Here is a 20,310-nt window from a genome sequence, read left to right on the forward strand (position 1 = left end):
TCTGAAACACGGTCAAACATTGTGGCTTCAATCGTCCTGTAGTTCCTAGAGGTTGACACATTTCAACTTTATTTGCTTTTTACAAACAGGCCCTGATACTACTACCCGACGCCTTCTTTAATTTTTTAAAGAATTAATAAAAATTAAAGGCGAATTATACACACACTGGTTGTACTTGTAACCTGTTTTATCTGATATCCTTTTCATGACTCGACAAGTTTGTTGTGTACAGTTTTATTTTTAATGAACAGATCACATTAAATGTAGTGAGTGCCTTTTTCCAGATAATAAACATGACAAAATAAATGTAAAAGGTGGTAATTGCTATTGCGCTGGCAAGGTACATTAAAAGAGTATTGCCTTTCCTAGGGCATTGCTACAAAATGATATTATAGCATAGGCCTTTTTAACAGCTGACAGTATAACGTGTCAGACTAGAAAAAGCTCAGGTGTAACTAACATCATTAGTGATGGCTTTGTTCACCAGTGAGCCATAAGCGTGCCAGCATGCACAGTAACAGGACCCTGAAACTGGAGCAGCTAAATGGGATTTAGTCAGTATTAATTTGATTATTACTATCATGAACCGTGTTTATAAAGATTTGCTGAGTGGCGGACGAAGGAGAAGCCACACGTTACCATCATTGAAGCTAAAGTACTAGCCTCAGAGGCTGTACTACACAATGCAAAGAAAGAACCATGTAACTTTGTCCAGCCGCACACCTAGAAGAACCGCTATATTTGCCGGCTGGGTGGAATAAATGTTGAATTAGAGAGACTGATGTGTATGTGGCCAGTATGCAACCTGCTCTTAGAGGGCACGGGTTCCAGCCTGTGTTATTTTGGGTGTTTTTTCACACCCGCAAAATATTTTATGAGATAAACGTGTAGATATAAAACTGTTTCAGCTGTGTTAATATTATTATTTTAGGGCCTAAACACAACATCTTTCCTTGTTAAACATACACAGGTGCAGTCAAGCAGGTAGGTACGTACATAATTAGGTTATTAATAAAATAAATAATAACATATTCAAAGACATTCATACATCGATTTTTTTTGTTTTATAATTACCCCCATGAATATATTTACAGATATGAAACATGTGTCCAGTTCCTTATTCACCCCCTAAATTGAAGATCCAAAATGTTTCTTTTTGTAGCTGGCAGACTTTTTCTTTTCTTTTCTAAAAAGGATAAGTGATCACGAGCCAGAAAAATAAATGCAGAGAAGGTTTCCTAATAAGCTACAAAACTAATACTATTAACTAGGCCTATACTAAAGCTAAGAAACTGAGAAGTCAAGATCTCCTGCAACAAAATCAAAAGGAACAACAGAAGCCTTGTGACGCTAGAGCAAATAGATTAAAGCAAATCATCAACAATATGTTGTGTATATGTCTTTTAATATATTTCTACTTTAAATATGAGTATTTCTCCACGTTATTTGTCTATCAATGACTATCAAATATTATTGATTATTTATGCTGGGTTTGTTAACCTTAAAGATATTGATGCCTTGTAGAGTTAACCTAATTATGTACACATATACCTGCTTGACTGCACCTGTCTCATTTATCCGGTGCAACCCTGATCGCAATTGACTGCAGATGACACCAGCCTCTGTGAGCTGTCACTTGTTTTTACGTGCCCTGAACAAGACTGTGAGTTGAAATGCATGTTTTATGGATCTGTAATCTTTGCAAAGCAATGTGCTTTGGTATTATGTTTGGTTCTGACTTATAGATCCCAAAGCTAAAGTCCAACCATTCTCTTTTCTGGACCCATATGTTGGATCCAAAGAGCACCTGTTTTTTGATATAGTGTTCGTGAAGTAGCACTTCTCAGCCAAAACTCGCATTTATCATCCCTATTCTAAAAAATCGTATTCCAAAAAATAAAAGGAATGAAGACAACAGATATCACACAAAGATGCGGCAAATGCTCTCAATTTACTGAGTTTATTCAAACAATATATCAAAACTTTAACCTCACCATAAAAAAAACACACGAGATGAATTTGCTTTGATGCAGCGTTTGGGTAATTAAACGACAGAATTCATTATTATGTAACTGAGGATGCTGGAGCCCAAGGTCTCCGTCCGTGCTAAGCTCGGTGCCACAGTCACGTGTGTCATAATGTGTGTTTGGCACCAAGAAAAAAAAAAAAGACCCAGCTGACAGCCCCACAAAAGAAATGAATCAGGGAGACAGGTTAGTAGAGGCAGGGCTATAAATTGCATGTAATAGAAGGGGTGTGTGTGTGTGTGTGTGTGTGTGTGTGTTTGTGTGTGTGTGTGTGTTTGTGTTTGTGTGTGTTTGTTTGTGGAGATTTTCCCTTCAAGGTGGAAGTGACCTCGACCAGCTCCTCTCTCTCTTTTGTCTGTCCCTCATTATTTTTCTGACCCTCTATCTTTATCTCTGTTTCTTCCCCACACATGATGAATCCACCACCGTTTTTTAATAATTGAAATATATAACATTTCCAATCAGAGTCATATAGAAGAGGCTGTTTAAGAAGGTTTTAGACCACATGAATTACAGTAATATTTACATATAACCTAGAACTGAAGAATTATACCTAAATGAAAAATAAGTGTTTGTGTTTCTGAAAATAACTATCATCTAAAGTATCTACGCCATGTGCAGTGTTTATAGTAAATGGGGATGAAAATGGAATTTCAAAATGTTTTCAATATAATGGAATTCCACACGTGTCTTTAATTAACTGGTAAATTAACTTCATATCATTGCTCTAAGGCAACACACGGTCTTTTTTATCATATGCTGGGATGTTACTGATGATTTGAAAGGACCTGAAGTGGGTAATGTTGCATTTTGGGGTAGGAGGAGTACACTTTCACAAATGTAGCACAGTGCCAGAAAAGTGAAAGTGAATTATGATTATTTGACACCTTTAAGTCAAACTAACTAAAATTACAAAAATGTGCATGAATTTCTAAAGATTGCTGAAGATGTATTACATTTTTCTGTGTATATTCATCAACTGCGATTTAACATTTGCAGCCTCGAGTGAGTGGATGAGTTGACACGTCATCATTGCTGCACCACGGTCAAACACGAGCGGCAAACTCCGGTGCTGAGAAATGAAGCCAACGAGGAAGCGCCAAACACTGCAGTTCCTCTAATGGCCGCTTGAGGCTGGCTCCAAAAGCTAGACAATCCCTACAGACCGCCATGTTGAGACGCCCAACTTTACAGCAGAAATGAACACGTTACAGCCTGGTACAGACAACGGTTTGGTCTCTATAGCTTATTTCACTAGAGAGACGGTTAACTTTTCGATAACTCACCAGTTTAAATTATATTGAGGCTTAAAGTAAGGCATTATTCTGGGCCGCTTTGAGTGAAAGATGGGTGCCATACCAGGTTGCCAGCAGTGCCCTCAATGGCACTGCTCACTAGCTGATCCACCTCTGTACTGGATTAGCCAGGAGAGTCGTCACTGCCAAGATGGCGACGTCCAGAGCCGACAACTTTGAGCTTAACCATGGCTCTTCAGAAACCCATGGGTGAGGTCACAGACACTACGTCTATATTTTTATACAGTCTATGGTCATACAAAGCAATGTACTTATAGACATCTGCTTCTCTTTCTACCTAATTATCTCCCACTCATCGGACAGGTCTCCTTCCCTTCACTGTTTATCTGTCTTTATCCCGTAGCTTTTTTCCCCACTTCCTTCACTTCCTTGCCTCCTTTTGAACAAATAAAAACTACTTTACCACACATCTTCCCCCCTTGCTCCCCATCATCTTTTCGTTGTATGTGCTTTGTGCTGTTATTTTACAACCAGTAGGGGGAGAAAGGCACCGTAATAGGTGGCTACTCACATCTGATTGCATCCAAAGGCCTCCTTTTTACAACTGGTCATGGTTAAAAGTGAGAAGGAAGAGTTTGACCTTGATGGAATGTTTTCTATTCATTACCTCCATAACTTCCTTGTGTGAAAGACTGCATCTGTCTCATTGGCACATTACAATTTTATGTGCAGTTTAGATTAAATTGCAGTTTTTACGAGGTATTGAGTTGCCATTTGTATGCAACAGAAAAGTCCCATTTATTCATTTGAGACTGTGACAAAGTGTTTTCATCCATCTGGCCTTCATAACTCTCTGTTTGCTCGCGTGAGAGAAACTGAATATTTCCTTTCTTACAACTTCTCTGATGCCAAAAAGCATCTTTTATGGCTCCAGTTATTTTTCTGGCATACTGACCGTTAAAGAAACATTAACTGATGTCAACTCTCAGAGTGTTGTTGCTTTACTGGTTTTTATAAAGCCATTAGAGCGGTGTGCAATTTATCCAGAGGGCTGCTGCAGAATCACAAATTCATCTATCAAGAATTATTTGAGAGTGTTTCACCCAGAGGATGGCCCTGCATGCATGAGCACACATCCTACCTATCTTAGTCTACAAGTGCTCTTAGATAAAGTTAATGTGTGAAGGGCATGAAAATACCATAGAGGGACTGTAATAGTGAATCTTCCAACTTTCACTTACTTTTAAATGTGTTCAAAATGGCCATGAATCTGTCACAAGGAAGGCCTCTGCGAGGGTTAACTAATTTCCTCTGTTTGCACATCTTTAGTCATGCATAAGGCTTTGAAGTAACGGGCAATTATGCACCCAAAACCACAGCTCCTCTTGGACAGCAATTGGTCGTGGCTCCCTCTTGTTAGTATAACTGGGATCAGAGGTCTACTTTGCTGAACTTTGACGTAGCGTGACTCACCGCAACTGTAGGTGGGATTGACCTCGTGGTTTCTCCAAAATTCAAAATTGAGGACGTATTGTTGCTACTTGAGGTAATCCGTGAAACACCAATAATCATCCTAAAGGCTGAGACGACAAAAGAGGAAGAGCAGAACGGCCGTATACCCGCCATAATTCAACCCTGTTAATTAAGGTCTGAATGAGATGTTAGCGCGCAAGCCAACATTTAGTCCATTTTGAACTATGGTGCAAAAATTGAGCTTGTTTGGACAGTTGGGCAGTAATCCTACTAAAAATATGCGAGAGGTTGTCTTTGACTGTTTCCAAGCGGACGGCTCAATTGTAGTGAGAACAAACTGACCAGTTGCAGGATTTGAACCAAAACGCAGGTGATTATGGGCTGTTTGTGCGGGCCTTGTTTGCCTGACATGTGGGCCGAACAGAACATATAAAATATGCTAAATAGAGTCTCCATAAATAGTGACGTTTATGAAGTCATTTGAGATAAACTGGATCAGAAGGCATTTGTGCACACAGAAGATCAATGCCAAGACAAAGGGAAAAAGCTTTGACAGCAATATTTCAAAATCCAACCAAAAGAAACAATTTCAATCTGATTTGGACTAGCCAGACAGATGAAGTCTTGTGGAAGCACCCTGATGCTGCCATGTGAGATTATTGTAAAAAGCGGAATAAGCAAGTGACACAAAAGTTCTTCAATTCATTTCAAAAGAAAGCTTTGAATTAATTAACACATGTGCTTCAAATGTTCAGGTTCAACACACACACCAACAGTGAGCATCAGCTATGAATTTAGGTTAATAATCAGTCAAATTGGTTACACCTGATCTGCACTTCAGGAGTCTTTAAAAGACTGCCTATTCCAACATTTCTGGTTTGTCTTTCTCGGTTGCTTTAGCTCTGCCACTGTTTGATTTCTTACGAGTTTATTCATTTTTTATTCCGCTTTCAAATATTAGAGGCATTTTTGAGTCTTTGTATTTGGTCTAAATGATATAAAATAAAGTTAGTAACAATAATTTCGCCAAAATAAAACCCCAAAGAAAGAATATAAGTAGTATGATCCATGGTATTGAAATTACACGTAGGACATTTTAAATACATGGAATTCCATCGAATACATTCAAATTAAACACAAACTTTACTGCATTATACTGCTGAGAGTTGCTAGCTTCCTTTATATGATTATAATTTCCCTACATTGAAGCTTTTGGGAAGTTGTTAGAGCTAGAGCTGAAAGTGTGAAAGCGCTGAGAGCGACAGAGGATGATGAAGAGGAAAGGTTGGAAGGAGTGTCAGTCACCTGGAGGAGCCCAGTGTGCTTGACATCAAATGCAATGGGAGAGAGATGAGAAATCTGCCTGACAACGTGTCTGGCAGCAGAGATACTGAAGTGAAGAGAGGTGCAATGTGATGTCATCTAAACCAGTCAAAAGACACTGACAAATCGAGTACATCATGTGACTCTGAAGAGGGCTTTAGCTCAGACCAGGAGTTGTGTTTGAAGACTTTGGATTGGATGGGGTTGACAACTACAGTGAAACTGTTTAGTGAACAATGCCAATTATTGCTGTTGTGAGGAATCTGCAAGCCCATATTTTAGTTACAGAAATATCATGTTTAATTAATTAAGATTGAACATGTTGATGTGTAGATAGTATGTTCATTTCTTCAACAGGACTTTTCTCGATGGGAATAGAAACATTTATTTCAATAATCCAGTTTGTATTAAAACCAATGCAACCAATGTCCTTTTAGTTAGACTTGAATATGACTTGATGCCCTTGTTGGAAAATAAAATGCTCAAATTTCCTGAATTATGTCAGACAAACTAATAATGTATTATAAATTCAGATACTTGGAAAGGAGTCACAGTGAAACGGAGTTCTCTGCATCTCTGCTCTCCAATGACTAAGGATAACTGTTATTCGACTGCGCACGTCTGGCAAGTGGGAAAGAAACAAGCGATGGACAGCTGGGCAGAGATGTCTGAGAAAAGCAGATTTATTGGGGGTTTGAGATTAGAATAATTCATAATTTAAATAGACAAAATGCTATGAAAATGAGTGGCAGCATTAAAGAAAGGAAAAAGAATTCAAACTAATGAGTCAATATGAAAGGAAATACTACAGTTAAGATATCTTTGCTGCTGCAAATCCAGTTTCTAGTTGTATAAACTACAGTATAACTACTGTAGTAAACAGTAACATTTCATTGGTTCTATTCTGGGCTTACATTACAAAGCTTATGTGATATTGTTACCACATAACTTACTATTTTCTCCTTCCTTCTTTAGCACATCTGTGTATTCGGTTCAGGATTTCTTCATGCCATGTGTATGTACATTACCCAGACTGCTCCCACAGCCGGCCTGCCAACACCCAGTGCCGGCCACAGCTGCCAGGGCTGGGATTGACCAAAATGCGTCTGTACATCATGATCTATATATTTTTTTACAACCAAATGTCCAAAGCCTTGTTGCAATAGGTGGAACTTTTTTAATTATACCAGGGGAAATATCGTCAAAACATACCGATTCACCTTTGATGTTTTGTCCTGAACCAACACTTTGACTTTCAACAAAGAATCAACTAAATTAGTGCAGCTCCCTTTGCACTCGACCTTTCTATTCCTATGAGGATCAAGTTTCTATTACATGTGTGTGCATACAATCAGATCACCATATATTACCATTCTTTTATCATGCCTGAGAGAGAGCAGACCCTCACACACGTGCCACTGCTGAACCTCTGCCAACATCCAGGTGAGGCCGGGGTTCACTGAAGTAACTCAGTTATCTCCATCTCTTATATCCACCTGTACTTTATTTATAAAAGAAGGGGGTCTGTTTCAGAGCCAAGGACAGTGTAGCATATTACCTGACTTGGATGGATGGATAGATTGAAGACAGAGGCAGGACAAGGACTCACATGGAGGCGCACATGTCCTTGCCAGCCTTTGATGTTATGAAGGCAAAATGTCACACACCTGAGAAAAAAAAAATGTGAGACGGAAACTCTTGCAGGTTTGCCCACCTCTGAGGTTGTCATATTATGTATCACAATAAATAAATATATAAAGAATGCACATTTAGAGCACATTATTGGGACTCCCCTCCAATCTGGGGATATAAAGCTGGTCCCTTCTTTTTCTAAAGACCAATGGTCAAAGTCTGTGTGTGCATGTGTGTGAATATGAGCTGCAGGATTGCGTATACTGTTATGCACATACCAGAAAGAAACACTGCAGACCAACTCTATGATCCTGCTCAAACGAAAGATAAAGTGTTCTGTGTTTAATTGCTGTAATAAAAGACTACAGGTTAAGCAATAAAACAAGAGAATCTTATCTGGTCTGAAAATGATCAACTATTCCAAACGTAAAGAGTGTAAACGGCTCACTGCACTTCCAAGATCGTCCACTAGAGAGCTTCAGATATCCACTTTTAGTCAGCCACACATTAGACCAGCAATTGAAAGCACTTGTAAAATTCACTGTTATTACTGAAAAGGTTCTTGAGTCATTTATTTACTAGTTCACAGCATTTAAGATGATAATGTGTTGGTAGTGAGTGACTAATATTTCTAAAAATCTCCCAATATAGTCGTCCAATGTAAAATATTTCATTATGGGATTACGGCACTTAAGAAAATGCAGATATCATGTTTGTCAGTTAAATTCAAATACACCCTTCCCTTGACATCTGAATCACACTTAATAGTATTTAATACAAATAGTGTGACACAAAAAGCTGAAGAGGAACCACAGTCAAATGTCACCGTAGCGCATTGATACGTCACAGGGCTCGTTAAACATATTCTTTTCCTCCGCACACTTTAACCAAATGATGAATGGTGTCAAATTATAATACCTCTATTTTCGTTGGCCTTGTATAGAGAAGGTTTCACACAACAGAACAACTGTGATGTTTGACAAACCATGGAACAGCTGTTCCATATGAGTCACTGCTGATAAAGGGTTTACAGTACCTTGATAGCAGAGATGTATAGTACAAGCAAAGCACACATGTAATAAACTTGCGGTGTGTAGACAAAATAATGTCCAGAGTTTGATAAAAAGGCTTTTTTCAAATTCACTTCAAAATATGAAATAACTGCACCTACTAACTAACTAATTAATAACTAGTTAATATAATTCTACACCTCTACATTTCAGAGGCAAATATTTTTTCTTTCCAAATTATTATTTTGCATACCCTTCCTGTCCAGTGGAAACCACTGAGGCGTTAAGTGTTCGTTCATGGTTTGCGGGAACCCTCCTAAAAACCCTCTGGAAAATGCATCGTCACAAAGCTGAAATGAGGACCGTTGTTCTCAACTCACAAAAAAAATGCTTTACTGTAAATGTATCTATCAAACTGTTCATAAAGTAGTTGAAATCAGCAGTAATATTAATCCAAAAACATCATAGTGAAGCAGTGACAACAGCCATTTTACTGAGTACTTATACTTTTGATACTTTAAATAATTTGAGGTGTTAATACTTACATTCTTATACTTGAGTATGATCTTAAATGAAGGACTCTGACTTGATGAGGAGTGTTTTTAGGTACACAGAGGTTTGGAGAGACAGACTAACTCATTGTTGGTGTTGGTCTTTTAATGAGATTTATTGACACTTAGAAAACATATAAACTCTGCAAGCTCTGTCCTTTAACAACTTTCCATTTGACAAATGTCTCACATTGTTAACTTCAGGATCATATTCTACCGTTTAATGTCTTAACTTGTTGAGTTCATTACAAGGTAGTTATATTATTTAGTCCTGTACTTTATTTAAATCTACACTACATCTTCATCTCTCCTCTTCTTCTTTACCTGGAAGAAGAGAACAACCTGATTGACATTTGCCTTCCCTGTTCTAGTAATGAAACAGTAAACGAGAGGGTCTGCAAGGCAGTTGAGGCTTGAGATAGCTACGCTGATCTTGTATGGATAAAGGAACCATGCAAGATTCCTGCAGTCATCCACTACTGTGAGGAGGAGCATCATGACGTGGATAGGTCCGAAGCAGAACAATAGGCAGAACAGAGCCACTGTCAGCAGCTTTGAAATCCGTTTACGTTCCTGTTCCTCCGTGGCCTGGTTGGATTTCACTGCCTCACAGATCCCCCAAGTGGAAAACACCCCAACGAGAAAGGGAACAATAAAGCCCAGGATGAAGCGTGCTACATTAGCCCGAACCAAGTGATCTGACATTGGGAAGACGATGTCAAAGCACAATGAGAAGTTGTTGTTTTCATGGTATGAGTCCTCCCATGTGATGGTGCTGGCGTTGAAAGAGACCACCAACACCCAAATGGCGACGCTGACCGCTGCTGCAGTGCCAACTTTCCTCAGGAAAGTGTACTTCAATGGGTGAACCACTGCCAAGTAGCGGTCAACAGCAATGCAGCAGAGGAGAGCATCACTGGTGTAAAAGTTAGTGAAGAGAGAGTAGACAGATAGCATACAAACGTAGCCCCCGTGCGGCCAAACTCCTTTCCATTGGAAGTCCAGCCACAGGGAAAGGCCGATAGTGAATGTCAGGTCACTCAGGGCCAAATTGAATAGATACACACCAAGCCCATTCTTCTGTCTAATGTGCTGCCAGGACACATAAAGGAAGAAGGCGTTGGAAGGGATGGCAGTGATGAGGATAACCAGGTAGAAAAACATAAACGACCTCCTCCTGGATAAACTGTCAGTGGAGTAACATTCTGAATTATTTGTGCCCAGGGTTAGGTTTTCCATCGCGGATGTGGCGTTCCTATGCTCACACCTTGTGGAGAAACGAGGAAGGACATTAGGAGGGAAAGACACAACTCATTTGAATTCAGTTTATCTATCAGAGAATACTATTCAGCCTGTGAAAACACCTACATAATGTCTTCTGTGGTTACTTCAAGTTGGTGACAGCAAACTTTTAACATAAAGTCTGGATTACAACAAACGGTGTGGAGTCAGAGATAATCTACTGACAGATGCTATTGTGTTTCGTCATGGGCAATGTAAGATATTCTGTGATTTTGGAGCTTGGCCAATGTTTGAGACTAAACGTCTATAGCTTCTGCTGCTTTGATATTACACAATGTATCATGTGATCCCTTCTATTTAATGGAAGTGACATAGTAAATCACTGGAGTGGAGTGTTTGAAGTAGAATTCACTTGTTTTAACAAATTGACTGTTGACTTTTTTCCCCTTCCAGAAAACTTATGGTTTATTTCAGTAAATTTGGAAAATCATCTTGCAGGGTGGAGTAACTAGTCTGCTTTAATTTCTGTCTACTCAGAGTGGTCTGCTGTTGCCATTTCTAAAACCACTGACGTGACACTTCTTTGGAAGGTGGTTCTTACACAATACATCCTGCATCACCACATGACAAACACATGTTGGAACAAAATCAATGGTTGATCACATCAGTTATCTGCGATGGATTATCTATCTAGAGCAAGTTTGAAGTTGAAATGTAAGTATTTCCACCTTGCTGAAAGGAAAAAAATAGGAAGTTATTCTAAAACACAAAAAAACAGAGGTATGGTCCTTTTAAGTGTATAAACCATAAACATACTTTAACTCAGTAAGTATTTTATAAGGAAAAAAACAAAGTCATATGAAGATCTACTTACTTTTTATTCAGTTTATTTTTCCGCTCCAAAGTATGTCCATAGAAATATTTATTATCAAAAAGAAAACATTGAAACAGATGCAGAGTGTATTCATTCAGTTGTCTCGTCTTCACTGCTTAATCTGCTCGCTTATAGAAACAGGAAGATTCAGCAGCTGCCTCCTTGTTGTCCCTGACTACCGTATGTCATTTACTGGGTGACAGGCCATAAGAGAACAAACTACCGGTGTTAGAGGACCACAGAGCAGATTTAATTTAGGTACTAAGTCTATATGAGACTGCGTGTCTTCATGTTTGGTGTGTCAATATAGACATGGACTCAGGTAGAGGTGACACTGATTATTGTCTGATAAAAGAATACATATCTGTTTGACTAATTGTTTCCATAGCGTAGTTATGTTGTTATGACTAGGACTAAGACTACGTGCTCCTAAACACACACACACACACACACACACACACACACACACACACACACACACACACACCTACACACACACACACACACACACACACACACACACACACACACACACACATACACACATCTATATATACATATACTCCCCTCCCCTCTCTCCTGCCTTTCCTGTCTTTCTCTCATTAAGGCAGAAATACCCCACACAAAAGTCGCAGTCCTTGTTCATGGAAAAAGTATTCAAAAGTTCAGCCAAAGCTAATATGAGTCTTCAACAAAGTAAAGTAGTACCACATGTCCTCTTTCTGTTACTATCCCTCTGCCGTGGCTGAGAACAGCACAAAGAAGGAATTTTGTACTAAAAAGACCAAATAATTCAATGTATAGCCTACATAAAAGACAGTTCAGACTTAATCAATCATCAAATTCATTTCATTATTACATTTGGGTTACAAATTAAACAAATAAATAAATCTGTTGTCAGCAAACTGACTGAATTCCATTGGACGTCTCGGACCCATTCCTCCTCACAAAAACTCTGTAACAATTCTCTAGAGCTTTCTTAATCTCTTTCTGAGCACTGTCACTGATTAAACAGTATATTATAGGATCCAGAGTACTGTTGATGGTGGTCGTGGCAACTGTGACCAGGTACGGATCTCTGAGCCTCGTGGCCCAGACGCAGGACCCAGGCTCCAGTATGACCCTGAGCAACATGACAATCTGGTAGGGCATAAAGGCCACTATGTAGGTTATAAGAAGGAGCGACAACAGCAGTCCCACTTTCCTGCGCTCCCCTGTCAGGATGGAGGTGCTCTTTCGGAGTGACCGCATGATCTGCTGAAAACAAAAGGTCATGATGAAGATGGGGGCCAAGAAACCCAGAGTGACTCGTGTAAGGGCGAGGTTGGCATCTTCTTGCGTCATGGGTATTCGCTCATCACACAAGTCTCTGGAGGAGAAAGCTTGCAGCGCCCCCGTGTGGTTAAGCAAGATGATGTGGACGGCAATCTCCAAACTCCAAACAGCAATACACACAACGGTAGCTGTCCGCACCTCTCGAACCCAGTGAAAGTGGAGAGGATAGACCACTGCCAGATAGCGATCAACAGAGATGCAGCAAAGGAGGCCTGAGCCGACGTAAAAGCTGTTGTACATGATCACAGCCACTAAACTACAGAGATCCCGCACAGGCTTCTGCAGGGCCAGCTCAATCCACACAGGTAGAGAAATTGTGTAGAGCAGGTCAGAGATGGACAGGCTGAAGAGGTAAACCGCTATGTTGTTCCCATTCTTCATCAGCATCCAGGCTACATACAGAGTGAGGCAGTTGGCCGGAAAGCCCACAATAAAAAATAGAGAATAGACAGCTGGATACATGCTCTTTTCGACTGAGGTCTCCATGATGCAGGAGGTAGATGTACTCCTGTTCGTCTGGTTGAGCAGAGCCGAGAGCATTCTAACGTGATGATGACCAAATCCGAATGTGGATGGCAGTGAAGGGCTCTGTGTCTTGTTGAACAGAGATGAGCTCTGTGAAACCTGTTCCGGCATGCTTCAAATGGAAACAGCATCCAATGCTTTCATTGTGGCTGCCATTTCATTTCTGCATCGCTGAATGTCAACATCGGATCGACCCAAAGATTAAACTTTACCCGAAAGTTTTTATGCAAATTATACTGTGATGTCAGTTGTTCCACCAAAGATACATTTCCTCTCTCAACTCCCCCATATGTTTTTATTTACATTTTAAATAGGAAAATATTTCATACAAAATTAACATTTAGACAATAATCTAAAAAATACAATTACAAAGTTGGTCAACAAAATTCTTTTGGGGGTCCAACCCTAGGTCAAATGCTATTTATGCATTAGCGTCAATAAAACAATTTAATATAACATCATGTATAGTGATATACCAGTCATAAGGGCCATTTTTGTGCACACTGATTTGACTTTTGTTACTCTTGTGTTTATTTTGCTGATAATACCTTTTGTATTTTACTTGAATAGGATTGAATGCAGGACTTGTACTTATAGAGAAAAGCATGTATTTGCATAACTTATCATTCCCTGCTATGGTGCAGTGGAGGATTCTATTAGTTCAGCTGTGTTGCATTAAGTTGAAATTTGGCAAAGCATTGTGCCACTGAGGCCATGCACAGTTACAGCCATCTATTTGTAGTTTACATTGCATCAAGAATGTGTTCCTTTTAACTTGGAAACAACAATGTTATCGTAACCAAGAAAAAACATCTACAAAAATAAGAACAGATTATGTAATATTCTGATAACATACTTGAATATTTGTGTCACATTGAAGAGCAAAATAAATGAAAGCATGTCTTTGTACTGTCACAGAGGTTTATTCATAGGTCAGCATAAGATTAAGACTTTGCATGCGTATTTGCCACTCCAGGTGTAACATTACATTGATGATGCAAATAGTTTCACAATTGTAGCACAGAAGCTGACACCAACATGACTGAGTAAGTCACTACTCTTCACACTATGGTGACTTTAAAGAAACCGTACAAAGCAACAAACTACATGCATGCAAATGTGTGCACAGTGTGGAGGCGGCCATTCTCTTATGTAAGCTTTCTGGAGTCAAAGGAAAGGATACATTAGTTCCAGCATCAGAAACAGATAGGGAAATACATGGTTATAAATGATGGCAGAATAATTTTTAGTCAAAAGCTGGTCCTTGCATTACCCACGATACAATTCAGCTGCCAACAGTTCAATTGGATATTTAGATGTGTAATGCTTGTGTTAGCTTATTAAGCCTGGAGTCTCTTGCGGACATGAGGAAATGTGAAAATATCAAACTTTTAACTGCTCTCTTGAGCCACGAAAGGAGTCGTGACTTGTTTCACATCCTGCCAATAAAACATTGTACCCACTGAGTTAGTTTGCTAAGATCTGGGAACACAGTAAAAATTAGTCAGATTACTTGGCAAGAACCACAAGCTCTCAGATAATTATACAGATTTTAAACAAATCGGTTAATCGGTTTAAACAAACAGCTTTTCAGAGCAATGAGGGATTATTACTTTTGGTTTAACTTCCACCTCCGCTATGTATAAACAAGCACACAAGCTCAGCCAAAATCTTTCTTTATCTTTCTTTAGTTTATGGTTCATGGTTATAAAATGATGGCAGGGTTTGTTTTTGGATGTTTGACATTAAAATATTACAAGACAGTTAGAGCAACACCATACAGTACAGAGAAACAGATTCACACACATATCTTGAGACATGCACATAAGACGAGAAAGGAAATAAATTACTATTAAGGTGTCATATTAAGACTTTAAACCGTTGCTGTTACACAGAGACACAAAGTCTGTTTCCTGCTCTTTTGTACATTATTCCATTATCATGATGTGCGCCCATTACTTCTGGAATTAAAAAATCTTGTAGTGCAGTTTATTAATTATGTAGCAGTGTTATTATTGAATTAGGTCTGAAAGCATTTCTACAGAAACAACAGTTATAGGGCATAAATTGAGTCACGTGTTGTCATCGAACACTTGTACATCACAGTGTGTTGAGAGCAAACAATCAAACAACTAACAGTTTAATTCTGTGAAATTGTAAAAGAAAAGAAACACCCTAGCTTCTCAAAAAGTTTTAACACTTCTCAACATTTTTGAGCGTGTGGAGGTGTTGCGGAGGGTCATTGTTCTGTCAATGCTCGACTGCTGGAAGAGTTCCCCAACTTTTTTGCGGAAGTTCTTTCCTATAATAACGTAGAGGATGGGGTTAAGAATACTGTTGAAGAAGGCAAAATACATGAAGATATTTACGCAGGTAAATACGATAGTGACGATGGTACAGTCTGTCAGGACTTTAGTATGTACAAGCAATTCGACTATCTTAGCCAGGTGGAATGGTACCCAGCAGATCATAAACGCCAGGAGGACCGCCAGCATCAGAGTGGTGGCCTTCTGCTCCATCTTCTTGTTGGTGTTTACCCTAACAATTAACCTGTTATTCAGTGCTCGAATAATCCTGAAAGTGCAGAAGGAAATAATGGAAATGGGGATGATGAAGCCGAACGTCGTCAGCATCACATTAAAGATACAGTGTTCAGTGACAGTTCGGTATTGAAGATGGCATACATTAGTGTTTGAGTAATTGGAATATTTCACTTCCCTGTAGACAAGGTTGGGGACGCTCAGGATCAATCCGAAACACCATACCAGCAGACAGCCCAGTTTGGCATATTTTGGCCTACGCATTCCCTCAAAGGACAGCGGGTGCACCAGTGCCATATAGCGATCTATGCTAATCAGAACGAGGAAGTAGATGCTGCAGTAGGCGTTCATGTTGATGGAGAGGGTGACCAGTCGGCACAGGTGATCACCAAAGGTCCAGTCAAATTTGTTGGCGACGTACTCAGCCCAGAAGGGCAAAAAAGACATTAGGAGGAGGTCAGCAGCGGCCATGTTGCTCAGGTAGATCTCAGCCATGGTGCAGGCCTTCTTATGAAGGCAGAAAACCATCAGTACAAACACATTTAACACGATTCCCAGCACAGCGATGAGCAGGATATACACTTGCAGCACAGTGTTGTGCAATTCTACTTGAGGACACGTGTTATTTGTGTTGTTTTGTTCCCCATACATAACCGCAGGGCTGAAGTTAGCAGGGACGCTGTGGAGAGAAAAAAAGGCAATTTGAAGGTAACTTTGACATTTTCTTTAACATTTTGAACACTGTGAAGTGCTGAGAAATATTGAGTTAATGCTTTGAAATACTGAGTGACACAGAATACTGTGAAATAGTTGTTTGCCCATTTTAATGTAGTTCCCAGAGAAGCTGATTGTGGATAAAAAAAGGTGGCAACTTTTAGGCTCAATACGTGTCAGTTTTACAATGATGTTATCTGACACAACAGTCTGGTAAGATGGCTAAGGTTCAATGAGTTCTCGTAAAACTCTGCAGGCAAAGACACTGGTATGCGTTTGTGGTCTGGCCTGGGACTCTATAGACCGTGGAAATGTGTAATATTGCCAATTAATGGGCTGTTTCTGCTGCAATTTTATGTTTTTGAAATAAAATGACTAGTGGACTTTTCAAATAAAGCATAAGATTGTATGATAGATAGATAGAGATATATCTATCCATCTATATGTGGATCTAAAGCAACCCCACACCTGTTGATTGGCACTACCTGAGATGCACAAACTGCAAAAGATTCATTAAAACTGATAAAAATGTAGTTTTTTTCAATAAACTCTTCCTATTTACAATGTTTACAATTTCTACAAGCTAATTTGCAAGTAGTTCAATCAAATTAATAATTATTCTCTGTTCTGTCCCGTATGAGCTGATAAAAATCCTTTCAAACATTTCTTAAGGATTAATAAATTATTTTGTGAGGCAATGCTCAGCAAAATAATGAAGATTAGGCAAATAAATAATGCAGAGGGCAGGATGTTTGCGGACGTGAGACACTAACAGGATTACCACTGTGCCGGAAATCATTTTTAGAATTGGAATGATTAGAATTAGTAGCGGGATCATTTTCTTAAAGATTCACGCAATTTCACGAGGTGAAAGCAATGAAAAAGGTGACAAATATTCTGAACTTAAATGTTTCCCCAAACACGTTATGGTTAAAGTAAGACATAATGAATGATATCGAAATAACATGATTATGTGGCATAAATAAACTACTGCTTCATTTGTACTTTTTTGCTTTTTGTACATAAGCCATAAACATGATATTTTATATATATTCACATATGAAGTACTGTATACATAATAATTTTTTCATGGATTTTTATGTGTACAAAACACAAACAAACTTCTATAGTTTCTACATTATCTTTTTAAAACTTGAAAATCAGTTGTAGGACATTTGTATTTGTTGAAAACAGCAATTTCTTCCCCGACTTGTGTGCCTATTGTTGAACGTTTTACGGAAAATTAGCAATTAGAAGAGTAGAAGTATGAATTAGCAGGAAATGGATATAGTACTTAAGGTAAAATACCTTGTAACTTTCCACCACTGATTATTATTTAGGACAACTTAATGCATTCAATTTCTTTACCTCTTCTTTCTATTTTCATATCAGAATTGAACAAACAGCATAACAGTTTGAAATACTTGTCATAGTGATTTTACTAACTATCTAAACCTTAGGACTTAATCTCATTGACATCTAACACTAAACCTGTTGAGGCACATTGACCTGTTTGAACAAGAAATTACATTTGTATCCTTTAAACAGGCTGTGACCTGTCAAGTCTAGATTAAACCGTTTTCTGTTTCACTTTGTATCATGAAGATGAGTACATATAAAGAGTCTGTATACTGTCATTCACGGGCAATGTTATAAAGCACATAGCAAAGTAATATAAAAGCCAGAAAAAGATTATACCTTGTGGGCAGATGAGCCATTCTTCCTGAGGAATTTCAGATGTAGAATTTCCAGACACGCTACACTGCTCCAGTACCTCCTACTATTCTCTCCTTCTCCAACCCACTCTCTTAAAGGAGAAAGGAAGCTGATATAAAATCATGTCTCCTCCTCCAATCTGTCCCACTTCTATTTTTTTATCTCATTTTCTAGTAGCATTGTATACACAGCCTGTCTGTCTGTTTGCAGTAAAGTTTGTGTCTACCTAAGTCTAATTGTTTTACATTATCTCAGAGATGTTCTTTTTTTAGCAATGTATATAAAGGTGCTAAATTTGAAATCTATTGCCTCCACACGGCTCTCATCATTGAGACAACTGAGCTGTTGGCGTGCAGCTAACAGTGCAAACATTGCTAACAGTGCAAACAAGGCTAAACGTGCAAACAAGGCTAAACGTGCTGACAGAGGTAATAGTGTTAACCTGGGAGTTGCTACACTTCGGTGACGACGTTGTCGGTGGGGCAATGTTTGAGTGCAGTGCAGAGCAGCTACTGCATGCTATGTCCTTACTAGATAGCGACTGTAGAGTAAAGTAGAGGAAACTGAATTCAATGCTTTCTAAGACTTTTCAAGACCTGCAGACGCTCTGCAGGAAATAAAGGAAGAGAGAGAGATAAAAATGACCTGCAACTACAGTCAACTGGATGCAAGCTTGGAATGTTACAATTCATGGGCAGCAACTTAACCAATAGGACACCCCCTTAAAGCCTTGATTCTAATTTCAACACTTGATTTTCTTAGATCAAACTGTCCACAGCAGAGAGCGGTATATTTCAGTAAAAAAACGTCGTCAACATGTTGACACTAGAGGAAAAGTCAGGGATTAACAAAATCAACAGGCACCATTTTCTGTGGAGTGTACAAGTCCGCACAACATTTTATGGCAATCCATAAAAGTTACACTTCCAGAGAATATCCTTCATCTGGAATAAAAAGCGTTGCTTTTCTTCAGTATCAAAGTAATACAGTGATAGCTGTCACTTACTCAAATTTCACATTGTGCTGATAAAACGGGACCATTTTTTACGTGAACACTGGTGTTTTTCCTGCTTATGGGTCATATTGCCTCTTGTGAAAACATCTATGAAGTGATTCATTAAATCCCTTTTTGGTGGAATTCTAATGTTAGGTGGCGGCAAGATAGCTCCATTGACTTGCAACCCCGCCAACGCTATTTATTCACCAAATTCCTCCTCCTCCTGTGTCCTCCTTCTCGTCAATCTGACCGAGGCACAAGGGGACTGAATCAAAATCAAGAGGGAAATGTCAGTGTCATGCCAAAAAGAAAGGCGAGGTGGGGCATCCAATCCGGTTGAAATTAATCGGTGCTGAAAAAACACCAATATTAACACAAATTGTACAACTGGAGAACTCACTGTATAGAGACATCCTTAGTGTATTCCTGAGTGAAAGAACACAGATGCAGTGCAGCAGTGTATAGCCTTTTTCCTTCTGCAAAATATACTTTTGCAAACACACTCAGAGAATGTGGAATGAGGCATAGCAAGCTAGGGGAATGGGATAATTACAACAATGCATGGGCATAAACAAGATTAAAACAAGGCCTCACAGTAATTAACTGTAATTGTTCATGTTATTAGATTTTGATAATTAGGCTACTGGAAATGGATGTCAACTTGGAACACACAACAGACCAAATAGCTGACGGACCATGAGTTACACATGAATACCTCCGAGATGTATTTATTTTCATTTATTTTTTAAACTGCTAAATGTCAAACTTCATCTTTATACTTAGATGTTAGTGAAAAAACTAAGAATTTTTAATAATACAGTATGGAAACAAGCACCACAAATATGAAAGTTACGATTTAATAGTAATATTTTTACTGAAATATATGTTTTCTTTACATGTCAAGATATACCGTACAATGGGAATTATGAATGTAATTCTACAAAGTTCAATGGTGTTCATTCTCTCGTGTTGCTTGCATAGTATGAACTGTTTTGTGGAATCAGTTCAATTAAACAGATTCAGATACATACTGCATATATGCAGAGCACGTTTCTTTATGGAGGCTGTGAAAATAAAATCTGCTTCCATTTCTTC

The 20,310-nt window shown here is 38.8% G+C and overlaps 3 protein-coding genes across 3 annotated transcripts; all 3 read right to left on the bottom strand.

The window, feature by feature from the left end:
- Positions 1-9,560: 9,560 nt before the first annotated feature.
- gpr65 (G protein-coupled receptor 65) lies at positions 9,561-11,070 on the bottom strand (the record flags this gene model as incomplete). Its single annotated transcript, XM_079174678.1, has 2 exons — positions 9,561-10,539; positions 11,048-11,070. 2 exons carry the CDS (start codon positions 11,068-11,070, stop codon positions 9,561-9,563), a joined length of 1,002 nt encoding a protein of 333 aa, XP_079030804.1.
- A 1,215-nt stretch (positions 11,071-12,285) lies between these two features.
- On the bottom strand, positions 12,286-13,185 carry LOC306707285 (G-protein coupled receptor 4-like; the record flags this gene model as incomplete). Its single annotated transcript, XM_079174679.1, has 1 exon — positions 12,286-13,185. The coding sequence occupies one exon, from the start codon at positions 13,183-13,185 to the stop codon at positions 12,286-12,288; it is 900 nt and encodes a 299-aa protein (XP_079030805.1).
- Positions 13,186-14,164: 979 nt separating this feature from the next.
- LOC306707059 (B2 bradykinin receptor-like) lies at positions 14,165-18,299 on the bottom strand. The gene is made up of 2 exons (XM_079174348.1): positions 18,201-18,299; positions 14,165-16,467 (listed from the first exon to the last, which is right to left on the bottom strand). The coding sequence occupies exons 1-2, from the start codon at positions 18,218-18,220 to the stop codon at positions 15,432-15,434; spliced, it is 1,056 nt and encodes a 351-aa protein (XP_079030474.1). The 5' UTR covers positions 18,221-18,299; the 3' UTR covers positions 14,165-15,431.
- Between the last annotated feature and the right edge of the window lie 2,011 nt (positions 18,300-20,310).

Source organism: Pholis gunnellus (genome assembly GCF_910591455.1).
Source record: "Pholis gunnellus genome assembly, chromosome: 15".
Classification (NCBI taxonomy): domain Eukaryota; kingdom Metazoa; phylum Chordata; class Actinopteri; order Perciformes; family Pholidae; genus Pholis; species Pholis gunnellus.